The 23,092-nt window shown below is 45.9% G+C and overlaps 1 protein-coding gene across 1 annotated transcript in view; it reads right to left on the reverse strand.

The window, feature by feature from the left end:
• The window catches only part of SYNPO2L (synaptopodin 2 like), a 37,128-nt gene that overhangs the window by 11,006 nt on the left and 3,030 nt on the right, over positions 1 to 23,092 (reverse strand). The window contains exons 2-3 of the mRNA XM_080598038.1: positions 11,652 to 11,803; positions 8,211 to 8,872 (exon numbers count right to left, since the gene is read on the reverse strand). Coding sequence (XP_080454164.1) covers positions 8,211 to 8,872; positions 11,652 to 11,803 — 814 coding nt within the window. The remainder of the gene's footprint in view (positions 1 to 8,210; positions 8,873 to 11,651; positions 11,804 to 23,092) is intronic.

Genomic DNA, 23,092 nt, shown 5'->3' on the forward strand with positions numbered 1-23,092 from the left:
GAGAAGTGCAAAAACTGTAGATCTTTTTAAGATTAGGACCCACTACAAGAAAGCATTGTATCCTCAAGAAAACTACTGAACAAGGAGGCTTACATAATGTCAGATACTGTTCATGTTCACTAGGAAATAAAGCTGCTAAATTTTATCACTAAAGACCAAATTCTAGAAAAGCCAATACTACAGAAAATAAGCGTGTTGCTAATTTCAGATATAAAAAAACTATTCCTGTGTGATGAAATACTACTTTGTCTACTATTTTTTCATATGGGATCAACTTCAATTTTGTTTTTCCAGCTATTTATGTTGGGCAAGGTCATTTTTCCATGGCTAATGTCGCAAATATCTCAGTAAGTCATTAGAGGATATAGACATCTCATGCTCATCATATCTGGAGTCCTTTCAAAATATGATTTGAATAGGTTATACTGGCCTTCCAAGTATTTCCCTGTTGAAAGCCAGCCTTTCAAGCTACAACTAATGTTTGAATTGCAGAATATGGCAGAGGACTGTATATTCTTTTACTTAAAAGAAGTGGTGTAACTCTGGGGACAGTAAACTTATTTCTCATTCTTGGATGTTTGCACACTTCCATCACATAAACTGTGCATAATATAAAAGATTAATACTGGCTTCACCTCCAGCTTAGCATGGTACAGACAAATGCTGTGGTCGTACTGAAGTCTGCAACACTTAAGCATGTAGCTAGAGTTAAATGTACAGTTAGGTACTTGTGAAACCAGTGCATTTTCTTAAATGGCTAGTGATTTTAAGAGTTACTAGTGAGACACTGCCCCACTACAATCTGCTGGTGTTAGAAAGACATAAATCAAGCTTCTTTACAGGGGAATCAACAGCTGTGAGAAAAAATGCGCTCAGTCCCTTAGTAGATTTTTGACCATTCTTTGCCATTCTTTGACTCCCACACTGCTACTGAAGAACCCTGCTAGGCTAAGAAGGTTCAGAGACATTACTATGCATGGCAGCAATTTGTCTCTGTATTAGTCTCATGGTATCCTGCTTGTTCACTCAAAAATCTCCCTCGGTTGATTGAGAGTTTGACTTTTTTTCCTGAGCTAGAGGGAAATGTGTCCTCAGAGCAAAAGGCAGCACACATGGCTGGCTTCCCTCTCACACTTGGGCCCTGGATAGCCCGGATAGGCCCCTACGTAGCCTTCTACAACAACACTGCCAAAGAAGAGCTTGCTTTTTGCCAGGACAGCAAGTTGAAAGTACTAGTGAATCCGTCTTTTGCATTTTTAGCCTGATTTCCTAAGAAGGGTTTATGTGGTCACACTGCAGGTTTTGTGTTGTTGTTTTTGTCTCTTTTTGTTTGATTTATGTGATTCACCCTAGAAGCTTATGAGCTCATTTGTTAATTTTAGTCTGAAGTCACAAAGATATGAAGCCTCCTATGAGTTACGTGAAAATAGGTGGCTGGACAGAGGAGATAGACCCCACCATAGGAAGCGGAAAGCCTGAGTGTGGTCTTCATTAGGCACCAAAAACTGAAGAACACACAGAAAAGATTCTAAGTTCCCATTTTGAATATGAGAAACATCAGGCAGATTTGCATTTAGTAGACATGAGAGAATGAGATATCAAATATGAGATATAAATTAAAAGGACACCAGGATCTGTTCATTCTGCTGCTCACAGATTTGCTTGATGTCTGACAGCAGGATATTACTGACTCATCTTCCCTTTGTCCTTCAGTGTTTCCAGCATCCACTCTCTGGCAAGCATATGTTCACCATCTGGGTCTGTGCACTTGATTAGTCCTGTATCACTTGTCATATATTTTGTTGTCTAATTGATCTTAGTCCCTTTCTGCGACCTGTCAAGCTCCCACCTCATTCTAAAAATCCAGCCTTCCACAAGACAACTGTACGTACTTGCCATGCTTTATGTCATCTGCTGATTAACACACTGCAATCTCACTGAATCCTCAGGCCATCCATTAAAAATGGTATTACTGCCATTTGCTGTTACTGCTTGCTAGGTACAACACACTCAAGAGAAGCAACAATATTTAAAAAGATTCACTAGGAAGAATTTGCAGTTGAAAAAGCAGATAGAAAGACAATGGTGGTGGACCTGGGAACGCTTCTGAGCTCCTCAGTCCAGACAACCCACCTCCCTCCCCCTGTTCCCCACACACCTGGGTTTCTGTGGGAAGAATGACCAGAGAAAAGCTGCAAGGTGTCTGAGCCAGGTCCCAGTTCTGAGCAACAGCAGTTTAGGGGCTCTGGGGTGCCCCGCAGCACACACTGCCTGGTCTGTCTGGGTGCAGCTGGAGGACAAGATCCACTGGCAGAAGAGGGGAGGGTTGGGATTTTTAATCATCTGTCTTTTTGCCAGTCATATAACATTGAGGTGGAGAGGACATTTGACTGACATACGTTGGTGTTTAAAGCTCCATGGATGAAAATATAGAGGTAGTCCCACTGGATTCAGAAGCCTAGTGAAACACCACTACCAACTTAGCCAATTAGCTACCCTGACATCATGAGCCATTAATAGGTACGTTTTCTGCTCTATACTTAGCCAATTGTGTAGTCACCTTACAGTAGCCCCTTCTCTCCCATATTTCTGTAGTTGGAAAAGTCATGTGGAACCGTATCAGATATCTTGCAGAAGTCAACATACACTGTGTCCACCTTATTTTTTAAGCCATAAAGTACGTTGCCTTGTTGAACAGGTCACTGATAGGTGTCTTTTTGTTGTTTTTACTTTAGTCCATGTTTTTTTTACTGATCATTTTGTTTTTCACAAAGTGTGCTCAAAAGAACTACTTCATTCGCCTCACTGAAGCTAAACTGCTAAACTTTTTTTTTTTGTCATCTCCAGAGCCAATGCCTGTAAGAAGGGTGCTATTCTTGGTCCCTTTTTCTGAGTCCCTCCCCATTATCCCAGGATATTAACAAAGACCTGAGGGTTGTCCTAATACAATCTTCGCTAAGACCTTACATTTCACCTGCACAGAGGATATGATTCAGCCTTGTCCTTTTCAGTATACTCAGTGTGTCAAGATATGCTGAATCTTCTCCCCCTCATTCCTGCTCTTCTTTCTTCTACACTGAGGGCCAGATCATTGGTTAACATGAGCGGTAGATACGCTGATGACAGTGAAGCTTTATGGATTTCACAACAAACTGATCTCCCTTCCTGTGATGGATTTAAGGGAAACTGCCGAATTATATTTGTCAGGTTCACAGTTTTCTCCTTCCTAACTATAATTTTCTCTCACTCTTGTTGAGCAATGACCTATGGCTTAATTACCCCTTGTCAAAGTCCTTTTATGCCTCGCCCTTTTATGTCTCTCCCTCCCCCATCACTATCATTTTTTCTCATTTCAGTGTTGTCTCTGAGTAGCTTTGCCTACTTGTCCCAACCTTTTCAGCAAGTCCCATATCACTTTCAGACATGATGGAAATAAAATTAGACAGGAAGAGGAATTCTTGTTGCCTGTTTGCATTTCAGTTTCTTTCAACTCAGCTCTAAAAATCCTGGAACCTAGAAATTTTCAGACAATCTCTGCTCAAGCAGCTAATACATCAGCCTGAAAATATCACCTCTGTGCTTTCGGTAGAAAACATAAACCAAAGGTGTAAGCTCAAATGACATACTCAAGCCTAAAACTAGATGGAGAGGGCTCCAGATGCACACTGTTTATCTCACTGCTGTTTTCTTTAATAAAAGCATTCCAAGCTGCAGAGAATTCAAAACTGAATGTTAATACTAAATGGTAGATTCATAAGCAAAGGCAGAAAGGCATGCAGCTAGATTGCATACACCAGTGTATGTAAACTGATTTCCCAAGTGGAGGCAATTTCTAGTTCAACGCATGCTGAAGTGAGGTCAGACTCTCCATCAGTGATTCAACCATGGAGGCTGTTGTTCTTGTTTTCCTAGTGGCTGTCTGCTTACTGAGTAGCAAAGACCAAGGGTTATTCAGCATTGTTTCATACTGCAAGCAACAGACCTCCTGTCAGATCAATAGTTCAGGTGATTAATCTTAATCTCCTGATCTGAGCAGAATGTTTTTCTGTTCTACTTTTATGCAGGTAGAATGGGAATCTTTTTGGTCTTCTAGATTGCAGTGAATTACAAAACTATTAAGCTAGCCTACCAACGATGCAATTATTAGACGCAGTTGTCAAAGGTGAAAGCCAAGTAGAAAACATGGAGCAGTAAGTTCAAACTGCCATTCAGATACTTTATCTTCTTCACAACTCCTGTGGCCTGTATGCATTGTAATCGGCTGGTAGTTGGCTTGTTGCTTACACACTCTCTGTGGAGAAATGTGACTGCACTGTTAGAAGAGGTAATTTGTGTGGCCCTCCAATGAATAGCCCACTTATTTATAAGCATCCTATCTCAGCAAGTGATGATGTTGTACGTCCACTTTGAACAAGAAGGATTTCCTTTTCTGATATGGAATGTAGTAACTTTGATGAATGTGTACCCACAGCCAGGCCCTTATAAAGCAGAAGAGGAAATTTCCCCACCCATTTTTCCCTCCCTTTCCTTGCCATACATGGAAAGACTCTTGAGTCCTAAGAACTAAAAATAGTCCAGTGGATAAGTTTAAATTGAGATATTTTGAAGCACTTCTTGCACTGACACAAATTCCTACAGTGTGATAGCAAGTTAGGACTAGACCACTGTCGTGGTATGCCTGTCTTCTGCCAGCAGTTGGTATTGCCAGTTGGGAGAAAGCCTGAGCCCATTGCAGACAATTGGGGATGGGGGTGAAAATACAGTGCACCTCAAGGAGCATGGGTGGATGAGGAGGGGAGGTCCTGGCTACAGAAGGATCCCAAGCCTCTGAGAGTGGGGTGAGCATTTGTGCAGAGGGGGACACTGCAGGAGCTGTGGGGAACCAAGGGTCCTCACTAGCAATTGCTTGTAACATCTGTAGTGTGAATCTCCCTGCCACAACCCCCTGCTTTTTGCTGACTTTCAGGAACTCATTCAGATTCCCCGCACTTTGGTGTGTGGCTCTCCACGCTGCCCCACTAGTCTGCATCAGCAATGCTCCGAGTGGGTTTTGACCAGGCATGTTTGAGTTGTGCATCCTGTGGGAAGCTGGGATGATGTAGGGGCTTATTGCACACGATGGAAAAAAATGAGTCAACAAAAATGTGCAAACTGTGAGACAGCAGGAACTCTGGAAAGAGGCAGGCCCACACCTCACTGCACTGGCTGTTGCCTGAAGGAGCTCTAAGCCCTTGCACCCTTTTCCATGGTAGGAGAGCCATAGCACAGCAGCTGCCTACACACAGGGCATCCTAAGGTAGCACTATCAGCTGCTGTCCCCTCCTCCCTGAGCTTCTTTTGTTCCATCCCATCCACTGCCAAATCCTCTTTTGCTGTCTGTACTCACCACCACACTGTGTTCTGCTCCCAGGGTCAACCCCTGGGCTCGTGTGAGTAAGTGAGCTCCATGTGTTCCTGTGGCACTGCTGCCAAAGCAGGTGTCAGACAGCAGTGTCACCTCCGGTAATGGCCACGTGATTTATATCCTGTTAGCAAAAGCAGGGAAAGTAACTGTAGCTGTCAAAAGTTGGTGGATTTGATGAAAAAGATGTGTGCTGTAGAATTGTCAGTCAGACACAAATTAAAAGAAAAGGAATCAGTAACAATCGGACTATAAAAGACTGATCGTCCTTTATAGTGAAGGCAGGAAAAAGAATGAGGGGAATATGGGGGGCATTTTGTAGTTTGATTAATGTTCTTGAGGACGGTAGGCAATCAGCCCAGATCAGAAATTTACCTGCAATTCTGTTTGCCTGAGGTGCAGGGACAGGTAGGAAAGGGAAAATGTTTCTGTAGCTTAAGAATGACAATGAAAAGTTAAAAAGAGTAAATACAAAGGACAAGAGAAATACCCCCAACACTGGAATTGGAGAAAACATCACAGCAGGCAGAGAAAGCTGCAGGAGTACATTATAGAAAGAAAAGGGTGAGCAACCTGTTAATGCTCCCAACAAACAAACAAACAAAAGGAGGGAGTTATTCATATTATGGTGCAGTGGTGGGAGCCATGACAAAGAGGAGGTCAGGGCAAGGCAAGGAGGGTGTGCTGCGCAGGTGCACTGGGATTATATTTAGAGAGGTGGTGCTCCAAAAGGCAGATATCTGATTAGGTGCCAGAATGGCTCTCACCTGTCTACTGTGTCTACACCAGGTCCTAGGCTCCTATGACCGATTGTCCAAGTCACCTACCTTACTTGACTCAGTTTTTAAACACTTGTTTAGCTTCTGAACCTTGAGCGTGACTTTGCATTCCTGCTTAGCAAAACCCAGGAGTACGCCTGTCCTGAGAAGGCTGTTGTGCTTTGGGTACTGCTAAGGAGGGGCAGAGAAACAGAGCTTTAAACTCCTCTGGTTCCATGGGAGCCTGAGGCAACTGTAGGAGCTAAACCACTGTGTGTCCAAACACCCTTGCAAGGCCAATTGTTTCTGGCAATACGTGCAGTGCCGGGTACCTCCAGTGTCTCTGCAGGCAGCCTCCCCCCAGGAGCCAGTGCAGCTCTGCGGTCATGCACCCTCCTGGGTTTATTGCAGGTGTAGGTGCTCCTTAGCTCTGCTCCCCATGTAATGAGCACCTCCCATCCTTCTTCCCTCCTTGCTTCCATCCTTCCTAGAGTTGCTGGCTGCTGATCACATTTTTTTTTAATAGGTACTCTTGTCCAGCACAATCAGAACATAGAGTTTTGCCTTCATAATTTCTGCCAAGATTCCTAACCCAAGAAAAGGCCGAGCTGGCCATGTGAATTGCCATCCATGGAAGAGCAGCTCTTACATAAGGACACCCATGACCAAACCTAATCCAGAAGGGGGGTGAGGGGTGGAGGGGTAATAGGAGAATAAAATATTATCTCAGTGTGTAATGCTTCTAGGAACCCTACCTCTAGCTGACAATAGAGTTGCATCACCTTCTGCCATGGGGTATTATTTTGCCATCAGAAATACTCTGCATTAAATACGTGGCTTTCCTGGGAGCCTTCTGCACTGACGCTATCCATGGAAATAGGCCTTGATGTAAAGCAATTGCTTATCCACTGCTGGGACTATCAGGTGGCAGGGAGCAGCTGAACATGCCTTTCTCACCATTCACCTCATGCTTGTACATTATTCAAAGGGGGAAAAAATAGCCTCAGAGAGGCTGAAATCGTTGCTTTCTTTGCTCTCCTAAGGAAAGTGAGTGCTAAAGACTAGAAAGAAATGCTGCAAGGCACCAGGTCTGTTACATTGCCTAGCGGGGCCTGACACAAGGCACCCAACTGAGTCCATACCCTCAGTACAGGGCAGAGCAGGAAGCCAGTGCCCTGCCTGAAGGATGCAGCCTGGATTTGAAAGTTACCTCTAAAGGACCAAGAAAAAGAGAGGGGAGTGGCTTAACAACCGCCTTGCAATATTAGCTGGTCTGGGGAAAAGATGCCTTGCACTTGGAGCAGAGAATTAGAAGTGACAATCTGGGTGGTTTATCTGAATCAGTCTGATAACTTTTCTAAGTTTCCCATTCTGTCCCTCAGTTAAGTCAGCTGTTTGAAACCTGCTTAATTTCTAGGCTCAGAGAAGTCAGTTAGCCACTCATACTGTGCACTGAGATACTCGTATGAAAAAAGCTATTGATTACTTTTTATTTAATATTGTTGGGTAGATCACAACTGTGAAGTCGAATAACATCTTACCCTGCCTTCGTGTCTGGGTTTGAAATACAATGTGTAGCAGAAACTAGGAAAGATATCCACAGTTAAGGTCACTTCAGGTCTATGACCCAAGTACTACATGACACTTTTCAGTGCTTTATTCCACCTGGAAAGGTCTCGAGTTCCTACAAGGACCTGTTGGAATTAACTGATTGACCAGCTCCCAACTGCCCTTGCTGGTTCCCCTCTAAAAAGACATCAGCTCTACCAGGGCTCACCAGCTACTGCCGCTGCACAGTTGTGTGGCTGCAGCTCCTAGAAGTGACTCCTAGACCCCCGGCCCTTTCTCTCATCTATTGCTTGGGACAACTTGGGTGATCTAGACCCCAGTGCCAAAGCTGCAATAAGAGACCCCTGTCTCTGCAGGGCTGACTCGACTCTTGCTTCTTCCCAAGCTAGAGGAGCTAAGCCACTTTGCAGGTGTGAGGCTTTGGAAAGGAGCTCAAGCGCAGGAAAAGGACGTGGGGTAGTGGCAGGGTGCAGAGGACTTACTGGCCTGCTTGGCTTTCTCTGCGTATGTGGTGGTCAGGTCTTCATCAACTGGGTGCTCCACGGGCCCCACCATGGGGATGAGGTGGCGCTCCGCTCGGATAGCCTTGGTGGCGTGGGGCAGGAGCATCGCCTCCGGCGAAGGCTCCCGCCCCTCTGCTGAGGGTGGCCACAGCGCTCCTTCGCTCTCTGAGAACGGCGTGTCCGTGCGGCTGCCGGGTGGGCAAGCAATCTCCCTCTTGGCCACCCCACTGGAGCTGGCCACCTCAGCTCCCCCCTGCGCAGCGGCCTCTGGTGTGCTCTCATAGCCACTCTGTTCGGACAGGGTCACCTTGTCCTGGGGCACGTCTGCCTTGCTGTTGGTGCTGCCGGGCGGGGAGCGTGGGCTCTTCTTGCGGGCCCGGCGGTGCTTCTCCTGGGCCACGTTGTCGGCATCGCTGTCAGTCTCACCGTAGTAGGCCTCGCTGTCGGGCGGGGAGGTGAGGCTCTCCAGGTGCCTCTGTGCCCTCCGGGGCTGTGGAGGCTGCGTGGTGGCCGGGGCTCCTGCTGGCCTGGAGCTCAGCAGCTGCGCCGGGGGGCTGAGCGGGGACGGCGGGGAGAGCACTCGCTGCCCCGGGGAAGGGGACCGCTGCAGCCGCGGGCCAGTCTGGTCCCCACCAACTATCCTGCAGGAGAAGGAAAAGCACTGAGCGAGGTGGGGGGAGCTGCAAGGAAGCCCCCTGTGAGGAGAGAGCACACTGGAGAGGGAGGGCTGAGGGCTAAGCTGATGTTTCAGGTGTCTTTCATGTGGCACAGATAGATACCTACAGGGCAGGCACATCTCTGACATCAGCTACTTGCTCTCATCCTGATTTTCTCTTTCATGACCTCTTTGAAAACCAGGTGTTAAACACTCGAAAATCAGAATGTCCTGAAAGCATAAAAATCTACCCAGCTTGCTTAATCAGCTCCCAGGCATTTCTCTTTGGGAGGTAAATTCCTGCCCAGCAAGCATTCCTCAGCACAGCTGGCCGTGCCCACTCAGCCTGCCGGGCAGGACTGCGAGGTGGTGCCCTGGCTGTCACGCTGCCCTCCAGCTGCTCCTGCTCCTGCAGCTGGAACTGCATCTCAGACCTGTGCCAGCTCTGCACACCAGGGCATCCCCCAAACTGCTCCAGCAGTTTAGTTCTCTGAAGGAAGAAGTCGGTGCTGTTTGCTTGCCCAGCCTTCTAGATGGGAGTAAATAGCAAATACTTAGAAGAAAAGGACCCAAGCACTCTGTGGAGGTAGGTGAGAAGATCTGTGGCCAGCTCACTGCAGGCTGCTTCACAAGCTAGCTGCCAGTGTCTGGATTTTGACGACTGCGTTGCAGACATGCCAGCCCAATCCATGCTGGCATTTGCCTTTGGCTTAGACATGGCAATTCCAACCTGTGAGTCAGCTGGAAGGATGACTGGGGTAGGAGCAGGACAGACTGGGACAGTCAGTCCGACTGCTGACTGCCAGAGGGAGAACTGGCTCTGCTGATGGGAAACAAGCCAGCTTTGTCCTCCCTCTCCTCAGGAGCAAGCCCAGAGTTCAAAGGCAGTTTGATTCTGGACCACACAGATGGGGTGGGGAAAATCCTCCATCCCTTGCCAGAGTCACCAGGGCTTGTTGGATTTATAAAGGAGCCTCACATATTTGCCTTTTGAGTATGCATACTGGGAAGTCAGGTAGAGTATGGCCTCTGTAAAGCTGTGGAGTTCATGACTTGAATCCCAGTTCTTTTTAAACCAGCCTCTGAACTGTGAAAAATATATATACTTGTCAAATGTAAGACTTGTTGTAAGCTAAGGGTGGGACAATTTCTCTATTTATTTTTTCTAATAATATTTGTATTATGAACTCTTACTGGGGAGCAAACACAAACCTCCCTAAGCAAAACAAAGAAGTCCTTCCTCATCTTTAAACACTTGATCAGATAGCTGAAAATCATTGCTGCTTATAAGCCAATTTCTGTGGTTCTGCACTGTACATTCAGGTCACAATCTTCCTTTTTCTTTTCACACACATTCCACACCAACAGAGATACTTTCTTTTTCAACAGAAATACATACAGCCCTGCATACTGCAGTCATCCAGCCACCTCTCCTCTCTGAAAAGAGCTAATTGGTGTTTTCCTTGGGAATATAGATATAGATTGGGAATAGAGGTGTGATGAGAAAGCACTATTTCATGATTCTCCAGTACCCCAAAAGGAAGCCAACTTCATTGATTAGTTACGTTATTCCCAAGCCATCTGATGTTGGCTCCCAGAGGGCTGATCTGTGTGCCCTGCGAGAAGCCTGCCGTTGTCACATTGCTAATTCAAAGAGTGCTAATTTTGGTCCAGAGGAATTTGCCTGGGCACCTGTTGGCTGCAGATGGGCTCCAGTGGGGTGAGATAAGGCCTTGGCAAGGAGCCAGGTGCTATTCCAGCCACCTTGTTCAGGGCTCACTCATCCCACTTAATCACAGCAGTACAGGGAGAGCACATCAGAAGGCACTGTAGCCTTCCCCAAAGCCAAGGGAAGGAGCCTACATGTTCTTGCTGTCCTTCCTTCTCTGAGCACTGCCCACCTCCACCCCCAATCTACAGATGCCAGCAACCAGGGTGGCTGTTCCTCCCCTCTGCCTTCTCAGGGCTGCAGAAAATCCCATTTCTCAAACACCTTCAACAGGGCCTTATTTCCTGAGGGCAGCTTCTGAGTTGGCAGTGGTGTGGACTAGCTGGGAACTCACACAGCTTTGCTGCCGTCGTCTTACCTGATTCATTTACAGCTTGTGCCTCATCTAACGTACACTGAGGCACTGGACTGGCTTTAGCACAGGAAGAAACAATGAAGTTATTGGGACCATTTGTGTGCTTAAATTTGAGCCTGATTTCTAGTATTCTGGAGACTGGAGCTCTCACCGGAGATAGTTCTTCCTGGAGAAAGGGACTCACCTACATACCTCTGAGCTTTGTAGAAGTCCCTGTTGGACTATAGTGGTCTGCTGTAGCAAATACTGAGGTAATTTTTGTGTTACTCTTTGTCCTGGCTCAGTTATCCAATGCATCATCAAATCCATTTCTACAGAATGAACTGGGTCTCTGTTAATTCCTGACTTGAATTGTCCTATGTCAACTGTTTGGTTGTAGCCTAAATTGCTCACTCTTAGCAGCACAGTCCTCACACTGGAAGTATTTCCCTCCAGCCTAAGGGGCTGGGACATGGAAATCTGGGGTGAGTTCAAGACCAGTGCTAGGCACTCTGGAGAGCAGCACAGAGAATGGATGACCACATGTTAGCCATGCGGAACTCCTTCTAGGGTGGCTCACAGAATAGAGAAACCAAAGGCTCCCTGCCTGCCTTCTTCCTGCCAGGTGTGGATAGCTGCTGTGCTGGGTGAAGCTGCTATGCTGCCTGCACTGTCTCAGCATGGTGCTGGGGAACAGGTTACCTTTTCACCCGGATGTTGAGCATGCCATTGGAGGAGTCAATGATCTGCATGGCAGTAGCATGGGAGAGGCCAGCACACGACTTTCCATTGATAGATACTAGCACATCATTTTCCCATAGGCCTCCACGGCATGCTTTGCTTCTCTTTCGGATCTGAAAAAAACAGAACAGAGAGGATAGGGATGAAAGTCAGAACGGCAGCTCTTTAGGGCAGTTGCTTGTCTCCTGCTGACCCTTTTATTGCTCCATCCCTGAAAGAATAAAATAAGGCCTAAGACTACTGTGCTGCCACTGTGATGGACCAGTCCCCTGTGCCTTTCGGCATCTGCATTTGTGGTAGTTCCTTATTCCCAACTCTCCCTGTACCTGGCTGTGTGTCAGCATTTCAAGCTGTACCCACTCCTGTGATTCTGTGGTGTGATCCCTGACACACACAGAGCCCCTGCAGATGCCGTCCTCGGGGAAGCTGACATCGGGAAGAGTTGGGGGCTCTCTGGCACTTCCTGCTGTCAAGTATTCCTGCTCGAACGGCTTTGGCCAATGTATTTCTGGACATCTGCATCATGCCATATGGTGTCCTGTTACACAAGTGTAAACGTGGAGTAAATCTTTAGCCTTAACAGGAGCTGTGCGAGATATGCGTTGCTTTGTCTGAGAAGGGAGTCTGGGGCTCTAGTTCCAGACCAGTCCCTAACCTGGCCTCTCGTGGCCATCTTACACCAAATGTTTCCTCTTCCTTCTGTTCTCAGTTATCCGACTTATCTTCTGTATCTCAGTTAAACTTCTCACTGAAACCCACAACACAGTCTAGCATTTCTGTTAGAGCAAGCAAGCAAACCAAGTGCCCACTTGGCCTGAAAACACAGAGCTCTCCCATGTAGGTAAGCAATGGGACAGTTTTCTTGTAGGACAGCTTGGCACCCATAATGCACTCATTTTGAACGTAGAGGAATTGCCAGACAAAAACACTGCATGAGAGCAAATCGTGCCTAAATTCACTAAATTTGTAAATTCTTCTAGAAATTTTATTCAGATCTTGCAGTTAAGTGAGAGATAAATCAGTGCAGAGCTGTTTAACAGAGGGTGCAGCGATCCCTGAAGAGAGGTAATGTGCAGCACGGCACCTTCTCCCATATCTTAGAGTTTGCTGCTTGAGCAACCAGACTCGGCCATAATCCTCTGAGGGGCAAGAGCAGCACTCCTTGCGGGTCAGCCTGTCAGCAGAACTGGGAGGTACTGGGGATGAAGATGGAAAGAAGGGGGATGCACTCTGAGTTGTCTGTGTGTTCACTGGCACTTTATCACCCTGTAGCCTCTCCAGCTTGACCCCAAATTTTGCCTCTGTTCTTAAAATAGGGACTCTCTCATTGCAGCTGCCATATCCATCAGTCTCTGTCATTTTAGGCCTTTATCTCCCTCCTTGTTAATAAAAGCCAGGAATGAAAACATGTGGGTCTGTAATGAACCACTGCTGAAGAGCTACTTTTCTGCTGTTACAGTACAAATATTGCTTCCTGATACTCCCTCAAGGTGCAGCTGTTAACTGAGAAGAGATAGCAGACTTGTTTTCCAGTGCTGCCTACTGAGACTGCAGCTAATGCAGAGGGTTAGGGGGCTGCAGGGAGGGGAGAAGGAAGATGTCCCCCTGGTATTCCTCAGAAGGCCAACTGCTGCTCCGTGCCAAGTGCCTTGTGCTCAGCACTGGATGGGAACACACTTGCTGAGTACCTCTCCCAATTTTGGAGTGAGGGAAGTGAGGGTTAAAGACTGTCAGCAGGTGCTGAGAGCATTCTTCACATCCCATCATACTCTTCCATGCTCACTGAAACCAGCTGGCCGTGGGCTGCTGACCACCCAGCCCAGAGCCGTTCGGCCTCACCAGCATCTCGCCAGCCTCTGGTCCCTCGGCACCACAGGAACCTGCCAGCGAGCACTTGGCACTCCCAGGTCAAGCTGCACTCACGCACAGCCTGCTGCTGCTTCAGCGCGCTTAGATCAGAGCAGGCTGATGGGATGTCAGCTGCCCCGTGTGGGCTGAGCAAGGTGGGCAGGCAGTGCATGTATTTTATGGTTAGCACACATGCCAGCCCATCGGCTCTGGCTTGGTCTGTGCTCGGACTTTCCCAGGGTGGCAGGAGATCCGCAGGCAAAAGCTGCTCTAGTTACTCCAGTGCTGCTGTGGGAGCTGCGAGCTAGCTCTGTAATCCAGGAGGAGAGGTCTCCCTGTCTCCATTCCTCCTTGGGAAAACATGCACAGTGTCCAGCCCAGGAAGAGACCTATAGAGTCTGAAAATAGCATGTAAGTGTTCCTAGCTGTCAGTCCCCCACAGGTTTATAAATCCTTCCCCAGAACTTTGCAAATTTGCTTCCCTGGGGCAGAGGGAAACATCCTGCTCACAGCTTCATTTTAATGACGACTCCCACCCCACTGCATTTGCCAGAGAGGACAGCAAAGGGATTAAAGGCAGAAGGGGAATGAATCTGCAGGGAGACAGCACACCCCGCAGAAAGGACAGGACTTAACGCACAACCACGTCCGCAGGCTGCAGTCCTGCTTCATTACTTCACATGAGTGCCAGCACAGTGCTGTGGAGCCCTTCAATGACAACCGGGAGCCTGCACGTCTCACGTCTCACTCGCAGGGAGGGCAGCACTGAGCCCTCGGCGTGCCAGGCCAGGCTCACTGCCCACCCTGAAGGTCAGGCTGCCCTCCCGCTCGGCCACTTGTTGCCCATATCGGAAAGATGCCCTCTCCTGGGCGCCCAGCAGCCTCAGGAAGCGGCACTAATGGAGCTCTGCACAGGCTGCAGACAGGGAGGACGGTGTCACCCAGCAGCTCTTTGGAAGAGGATGGGGAAAGGATGGGAAAGGAACCCTTCCGTAGGGATGGGACAAGTGGGATTTCAAAGAGAAATCCTCTCTGCTTTCTGAAGCAGATCCCTCCAGCACTTTCTTGTGCAAGTGAGAGGCAGCAGTGAGGGACTCTGAGAAAGCCAGGGGTAGCTCCAGGGGATTACACTACCCAATCTGCAAGGATTGGCCTTTCCCTTTGGAGGGGAAAACCCCACAAATTCTCTTCTAACCACCTATCTGGTATACTTTCCACTCCTTGCCTCAGTAGACACCACCCCCTCCCCATTGCACACTTTGGCTCACTTGGGAGAAACATCCTGCTTACTTTTCAGCTGGGTTTAGAGAATCCCAGCATCAGGGCCTTACTAATCCATGCTCCTCAAAATACAAATCAGTATGGAATACTGGAACGATAAAGTAATGAAATACACTGACACAGAAGATTGTCCCTCTCACTGCACTCACACCAAGACTTCTGTTGTGACAAAAGAGCTCTTGTCAGAGAGGTTTGGTTTTCTACAGCACCTACATACGTGCACATATATACGCCTGTTTTCCTTTATGCTTGTTTTCCTTTATGACATCGCCCTGTTTCTCTAATTGATCATATTGAATCAGATGGGAGGGAAGGGACAGAAGCAGCTGAGGTCAAAAAAGGAAGAGTGAAAGCAACAAATGACAAAGAAAGTAAGAAGAAAAGGTGTTGATGGGAAGGCCAGTGCTAGGAGAGGCTGAGAAGGCTAGGACTGGGGTGAGGCTCTAGCAGAATTTTCTCAGCACAGCCTTGAAGAGACAAAAGGATATGCTGCTCACTGGACATGTTTTGGGCGAATTCAGCCTAGCTTTCGGGAATGCAAGGGAGGAGGGGGTCAGATACAACTCGGCAGCATCTGTCCTTCAGTATGGTCTATATTTAGGTAGTGGTATGTGGGGGGTGAACACATGCTGGGATGCTAAGAATAGAGTAATCCTGATAGTAACTCAGTGGCTTCCCATCTTGCCTGAGTACAGCCCATGGAACCTGTCTTCAAACTCTGCAACCACCCTCCCTGCTGGCCACAACCCCTTCCTCATAAAAAAAGAAAGATGCTGTGGGTAATCAGAAGTGGTTTGCAGAGCCTTTCAGGAATCAGCTCTAACAGGTACATGCCATCTTCACCCTTGCCTCCCCAAGGCACTTAACACCTCTCTCATCAGCAGAGCTCAATCTGTACAGCAGGAAGACAAATTACATTATCCTAAAATCTGCCCAGCAGCAACTGAGCAAGCTCAGGCCAAGTAAGAGTTGTACGTTGACTACAAGTGGTCTTTCTCCTTCCCCTCTCTGATTGCATCTCACATCGTACAGCTGTCCTCCTTTCCCACAGCAGCTACAGTGGAGTAGTTGCACCCCATGGCAATTCGGCAGCATTTATATTTTATTTCCAGTCTTAAGTGAAATGTAGTCGTGTCACAGGGTCCCCAAGGAGGAGTAAGAGCTGCCTTGTTGTAGTATGAAGCAATATAAAGAATTACCAAAGGGGAATGAACTCAGGCAAGATCTGAAGAGCCAACCAACATCAGGGTCTGCTCCTCCCAGAACTTCCTGCTCAGCTGAACCACAAACACAGCAGCTGATAGCTGCAAGAGAAGAAGCAAACACCCTCCACCTCTTCTTTCAGCACATCTGTGTTGACATCATTTTGGTTACTGGAACAGTTTGGTTTTCCTACAGGGCCAGGGCCGAATCTTTATTTGTGCAAGGAAAAATACACCCCTGTGGTTAAAGCACTAGACTGGCATCCAGGAGGCCTGGATGAGTTTTTGTGTGACCTTGGAGAAAACACTCACACTGTGAACTGTAAATGACAGGAGCCTAGAAATCAAGAAGTTTTTCAACAATCATTTGCTCTGACTCTTAAATTTTCTTTGTCTCAGCTGCCCATCTGAACATAAAGATCCGGTAAGATACTATTTCTATACCTTGCCTGTTAAGGATACACATAGCATCATATCTTTGTGTTAATGCTGTATTTTTATTAGAGGAGAATATTTACTCTAAACTATTATAACTACACTATCCATTACAATTACACTTCTTTATTTTGTTCCAATAACTTCCAATAACTGCCCAAACACCTTGTTCCAGGTTAAGAGGTGGCACTGGATGCCTTGCATCTTGCTAAAGCAGGTCCAGTGTCCCTGCAGACCTACTTCAAAGGTCATCCACAGTGAAGCTTAAGCAGAGGGTGTTGTAAGTCCCTGTTTAAGGAAGAGAACAGACATTTTCTGGAATAATAAATGAACACAGCAAGAGAGGGTGGTAAAAGAATGTATCTTGAACGCAAGGACAGATTGGGTGGTTTCTGGGCAAGGGATTTGGAGATGAAACCTGGTGGTGGCAGAAGATGCTGGTGCTAGACAATCCACTAAGTGTGTACAAGATTCCTCTAGCCTGTTACCACCTAGAGTGCACTGGTGAGAGGGATATAGCTATCCCAGTGTTGGACAGAGAAGACATCTTCAGTGCACTGGGCCTAATTCTGATTTGTACCAGTGGGTACAACTGATGCAAAACAAACACAGGCAAGCAGGGGCTGTTAGTTTTGCCTGTCTGTTGAAACCAGGCACCTTAAAAATGTATTTTGTGCTGATATTACAAGGGAGAAAAACAGAAAACAACCCCAAACAATCTACCTTCTTTGCCTAAGCAAAGCTTAGCATGGAGCTTGCTGTTGGGAACAAGTGCCTAGCCAAAGTTGACTGCAGGTAGACAAAAAGAGGCTTTATCTCCATGGCCTTTTGTTACTTGATAGAAGAGTGGCTGAAAAGTGAGTGAAGTGTTATACCACTGACAAAGAATAATGCCACATGTACTGCAATAGATACTAAAAGTATTTGGTAAGCATTTCGCTTTCAACAGAGTGAACCAGCAGGATATCAAGGGTTTTTCATATGAAGCACAGATTCAGAAGGAACAGATAGGTATGTCAAAAAGCAGGAGTCCTGGTGCCCACATCTAGCTGCTGGGACAAGAGATGGGAGTGTTCAGAAGAAACATGCTCACCTATTTCATGTAGATCTCTTTCTAGATGTTCAACCTTCTTACTCATGAGATAAAAGATTTTAGATCTAAGGGAATTAGAGCTCACAAGCAAATCCAGCTACCAACATTTTACAGTGTCAGGCACTGAGCCAGGACAGGAGTGAGAGGGCCTTGAACACAGGGCAGAGTCATCCAGAGACATGGCTTCAGTCCACCAGAACAAGATGCTCTCAACCTTAGCACTATGTGCTGGTGCTGTGCAGTGAGGATAAAAACACTTTGAACAAAACCCTTATTCAGAACAGAGGACTCTTTTTAGTTACTATCTATTGTTGAACAGATGCAGTCTCAAGTATAATATGCCTCCAAAGCATTACACTTAGGCAGGGCCAACTTGAAGATGACATATCTACTATTATTTTGATACAATCCAAGTCAAAAACCGTGTCTGTAAGAAGTTATTGTACACAACATTCATCATATTTGCAAGTGTGGGCTACCGCACCAAAAGACAGCACTCATTAACCTTAATAGAACCTCTCTGAAATTGTCTGAGACGGATGAGCACCACACTTCTGCAGCTCTGTGGCCAGGACAGGACCAGCCAGGACAGGAAGGGATTAGACAAACAGCCCTTTCACCTGAAGGATTCAGAGAGACTTTGGCACAGAATCGTACCTGTAGCAGGTTGAATAATGCCAGCAAAACGCTTGTTAGTGTCAAACCATTGAAATGGTCCTTGTCCCACCTTTGGCTCCGGCCAGCTAGTGCTCTCCTGAACAATTCCCAGGCACAGTTTGGGAGCTAGAACAGGCCATTGCCCATGAGCAGATTGCATGTGGCCACCCTGCTCAGGAGAACAGAAGAGTTTTAACTGCTGGGCATTGCTCCATGCTATATGGCTCCATGGCCTCCATGCCAGAGTGGTCCCAGGCACATTTAACGCACCACGTACAGATGTAGCTGGTGTGGTTTCCCCACAGCTGCTGATAGTCACCTGACAGACATGCTTCCTGCCTGCTAAAGCATGAATAGGATGCAAAGACATAACTGTCCAGTCTCTTCACCTCTGCAAGGAGGAGACTGGAAGCTTTTCTCACAGTGTCCTTCAAGCAGAAGTCTTAGATGAGCCGTGAAAGCAAAAAGCATGAGGCAGCACAGCTGTGGTCACACAGCAGAGAAGAAATGATTCAGGAAAGTAATGTGTGGAGGACCAGAAGACAACATCCATTTTTTTCATAGGCGTGACTTCATCATGTCCCTTGGAACACGAAGGTAGGCAGGGGAAAGAAAAGATTTAACAGAGTGAAATGGCTTGAGGAGTGAGAGAGGAGTACTATACCAAGGGTTAAAGATTAGCTGACAGCAAGTGTAGACTAAAAATCAACTTCCTAATTGTTTTCTAACTATCACAGACTTCCCAATCAGACTGGAGAGCAATCTTTCAGTTAGTGTTCTGGAGGGAAGAAGATACATCTAGTACCCTACATTAGGGTGAAATTGATGAATTTGTGAAGTCCTTCTAGTCTTGTTTTAAAATAAGTAGATAATGCCACTTAGCATTTCCTGTATCATTTCACTGAATAAAAGCTCTTTTTGGTCTAAACCACAATCCTGTACTCCACAGTAAAGACAGTTTGCAGGGAATGGCATAACCAGTGATCCCTTCCATCCACACAGCCTGCTCTCCGTGCTTGACAGGGAGCGCCTGTACAAAGCTACTTCCCTTGCAGGTAGCTCCAAGCCCCTGGTGATAGAGAGAATTGTGAACCAGATCCTTGGCTGATACAAATCAGCAATGGTGATTTGCAGCTGCAATAACACGGTTTTCTCTTTTGGCCACCTTCCTATGATTATCTTGGAGGTGCTATCCCCTCATCTCTGCTGGGAAGGGCAGAGCTCTCCTTCCAAGCTCTGCACCTCGCTCACTGCCGTACCGGTGCTGCGCTGAACTTGCAGCTCCTTGGCCACAGCGCAGCCCTGGAGCCCCTGCGCCCTCACAGTACATGGTGACTGCCGGGCTCCTCTGAAAGTCCCACCGGCACCACAGCCAGCTCTCCTTCACTAGCAGCCAGTGGTGGCACCTGTCTAGGCACTGACAGGCCATAAAACATGTCCAGGAGCACTCCCAAAACTGCCTGAGTAACTCCTTCCACAGCGCTGCCAGACGTACGCAGCCCTCCAAAGCCAGCATTAGTGACTGCTATAGAGAAGGCTGCCAGTCACACCTTCTCAGATGTGACGTTAAATGTCTGCAGGAACACATACAGACCTGCCTGTCCACCTTTCACTGTACGGAGGAGAGGCAGAGAGAGTGTTTGCAAATCTGCAAGCCATCAGCCCTATTTGGGTTGGAGCTGGCAGCCTTGAGCAGGAATAATGTCACATGAGCAAAGGTGAACGGGACAGAGCAGCCAGGCCATGGGTCACAGTGACCAGTGGCATGGCATACGGCAGCAGGGCTCTCTGTATCTGGCAGAGGAGACAGTAGAAACAGAGTATTTGCAGCAGAGAAACACACAAGAAAGTAGAGATAGGTAAGAAAGTGGTAAAAGGGAGGTTGTCGTGAACTGCTCTTAAACAACAAAACAGTTGTTGCTTTTAATAGCTATCCAGTCCTGTGGTCACTGCTTCCCCTAACGATTCACTCCACTGCTGCAGAGTATTTGTGCAAAAGTGGGAACTGAAAGGAGCCTCCTGAGTTAAAAGGGCCAATCCTCTGTTGTTTCACATGCCAGGCTGTTTACTCCAGCTCATAACCTGATTTTAAGAGGTTTTCAGTTGTTTGCCTGGATTGGAAAGTTGTTGCCAAATCTCCCTGGTTAGTTACCTCTGGTCTTTCTGTGCACACTTGATCGTTGAAAATGCTGTCCTATATTTGAACAGTGTTGCTGGTGTTTGCCCAACATCTATTTGTAGACAGCAATCATATCTCTCAACCTTTGTGCTAGATGAAAGAAGCCTTCTCTCCCATCCTTTTCTATAGCTGCTCTACCTGAAATTAATTTTTTTCAAAGTGTCTGGCACCATAGGTGTGGTAATTCCAGTGAATTCTCACTTGTACATCAGACAGCAACATCAATGCCTTTCTGTTTTGGTTAAATGTAGCTCAGCTGACGCTCATTTGTTTGCCTTTTTTTCAGAAATGCAGCATTTTGCTGGCTCATTATCCTCTTGTGATGCACTAATATGCCCAGATCTCTCTCCTCTACCATCAGTACCTCTTGGAAAGCTTCCCATTTCCACTAATTTCTTCAGTAGTACTTGTGGACCAGACTAAGCTGGAGGTACAAGTGTCTTCTGTGCTTTTTATAGTAACTAACTGGGTTTCCCTCTAATGGAATAAATCTTGTTTCGTAGAAGACTCCCTACAGGCAGTACATGTACTTGTACCATCTTAAAGCTGCCCTGTTGATCCTAAAAATGATTTCCCTAATATAGCTCCATGTTATGTTTCTGCTTTGGCTGATGATGGATTTAATGCTTATGTCCTATCTTATGACTTCTCTCAGACTAGCTATTTCACATTTTATTTAGTTTCAAGTGCATTTGATGCACATACCGTTAGTGCAAAGAAATCCTCCAGGATCTGATGGTATTATTCTCCATTACTGTACGCTCTTTTCAGAGTGGGTGAACCTTCTCATCGTTATAGCTTTCCCTTGCAAGGTATGCTGTAAATGTCAGGAAAATGTGTTTTTGCTTCAGCCTTTCTAAAATAAAATTCTTGCCATCTGTGGACACTTTTTGTTTCTTACTTCTGAGCTTATTTTCTCTTTCCTGCTGTTTCTGGCCAAAGATCTGTTGTGTCGTGTTGCTGTGTTGTTGTGTTGCTACCACACAGCCACTGAGCTATACAAAGTCACCTTTGGTTTGGTAAGGGGTAGTGTGAATTCTCATTATCCTTTATCTGCTTCACTGGGTAAGAGTTAAAAGATTCATTACAAATGATAATAAGCTAAATGTGAAAGCACAGTAGTTCAACTGATTTTAGTTATAAGGACATTGCCGTAACTAAGAACAGATAGAGGTTTTGTTTTCCTTTTTGGGTTCTTTAATCTTATATTTTCCCTATATTTGTTTCTCTAGTTCCCCATATTTCAATCCTTCCTAATTTTTGCAGAATTATTCATGTCCTCTGTTGATCCTTTATCCTGCTGTGTATCTACCTGCTGAGCATATTAATGTCTGTTGCTTTTTCAGCTTACTCATTACTAAGTTGATATTTTAATATAACCCTAATTTAAAAATCATCTACTCTTTTCCACTGAGGGTTCCCCAGACACTAATAAATTCTCTTTTGCTTCTTCTTTTGCCTCACCCTCCACTCCTACCATATCTGTTTTTACAAGACTGAACTGTTATGGTACCACCAATCCTTCATATACACATCAGACATTTTTTAGCACACAGACACTGCAAATGATTGTTAGGGTGGAACAAAATATTCAGTGTGTGCTTTCATAGGAAAGTTTAAGACAAAAGGAATAGACATATGCAGTTACAGATCTGGAACCATGTAATCAGTAGAAATTAATATTAGCATTTCAATCTTGCTTATGTTATTTAAACTTGAGCTTTTTCGTCAATACCCACTGGGAGGGAGAAGGGAAGGGAAGGGATACAACAGGCCTAAAGAGTTTTCAGAAATAACAGATATCAAGAACAGGAATTAAAGTGATTGATCATTTGATTGATATCAATCAGATTGAGAATAATCTTCTATATAGAAAAACAATAAAAAGATGATGATGTAAACATTAGAAAGAAGAAAGGCAAGAGGAACTGTGACTGTGTAAAATGATCATTTAAGATAATGAATTTTCCATGGATTTGTAATACAACAAAGAGTGACTCAAAACGGGAAATCCTACTTTGTGCAATATTTAGTCTTTAGAATGTCTGACTGCATGATGTTATTGGATCTTCATTGGGAAACAGTTGAGATTTAATCAGACAGGTAAAACTAGTTGTTCACAAGTAATTATCTGTTTATGTATAGGGTAAAACACCAGGACTGTCAATTCTCATGTACTTCATAGGGTATGCTGATAATCAGCTGGGGTGAAAGAATTTCCCTTGGCATTGCATTACTAGAAAATTAGATGCATTGTTGAAGTTTACAATTTCCTCTGACACACCTGTGTTGCAAGAAACACAAGGGAGACAGGAAGCAGGAGGTAGACTGACCATTAACCTTGTCTGGTATAGCAATTCCAGTATTTCTACATAACTACAGTGTAAATCATTTATATATAACTTATTTGTTATATCTGATTAATTTCCACTCATTGGGCCCAAATAAGTTTTTTATCTGCTTAGCTCTTCTTCAGCCAGAATGGTACAGAGAAACAATTTGATTCAACATCCAAGGGTAAGCATCTTTCCTTAGTGCTACTCCTATGATTTTTCTAGTCTAAAGTTTAAATTGCCCTAAACAACAGCACTGGAATCCCCAGAGACACCCAACTGTATCCACTCAAGTATTTTCTGGTACCTCCAGGATATTCGTGTCTGTATCTTCTTTCATATTTTCTACAGATTCATCCATGTTCCTGTTCTGT

This window comes from Anser brachyrhynchus (genome assembly GCF_964034855.1).
Source record: "Anser brachyrhynchus genome assembly, chromosome: 6".
Lineage (NCBI taxonomy): Eukaryota > Metazoa > Chordata > Aves > Anseriformes > Anatidae > Anser > Anser brachyrhynchus.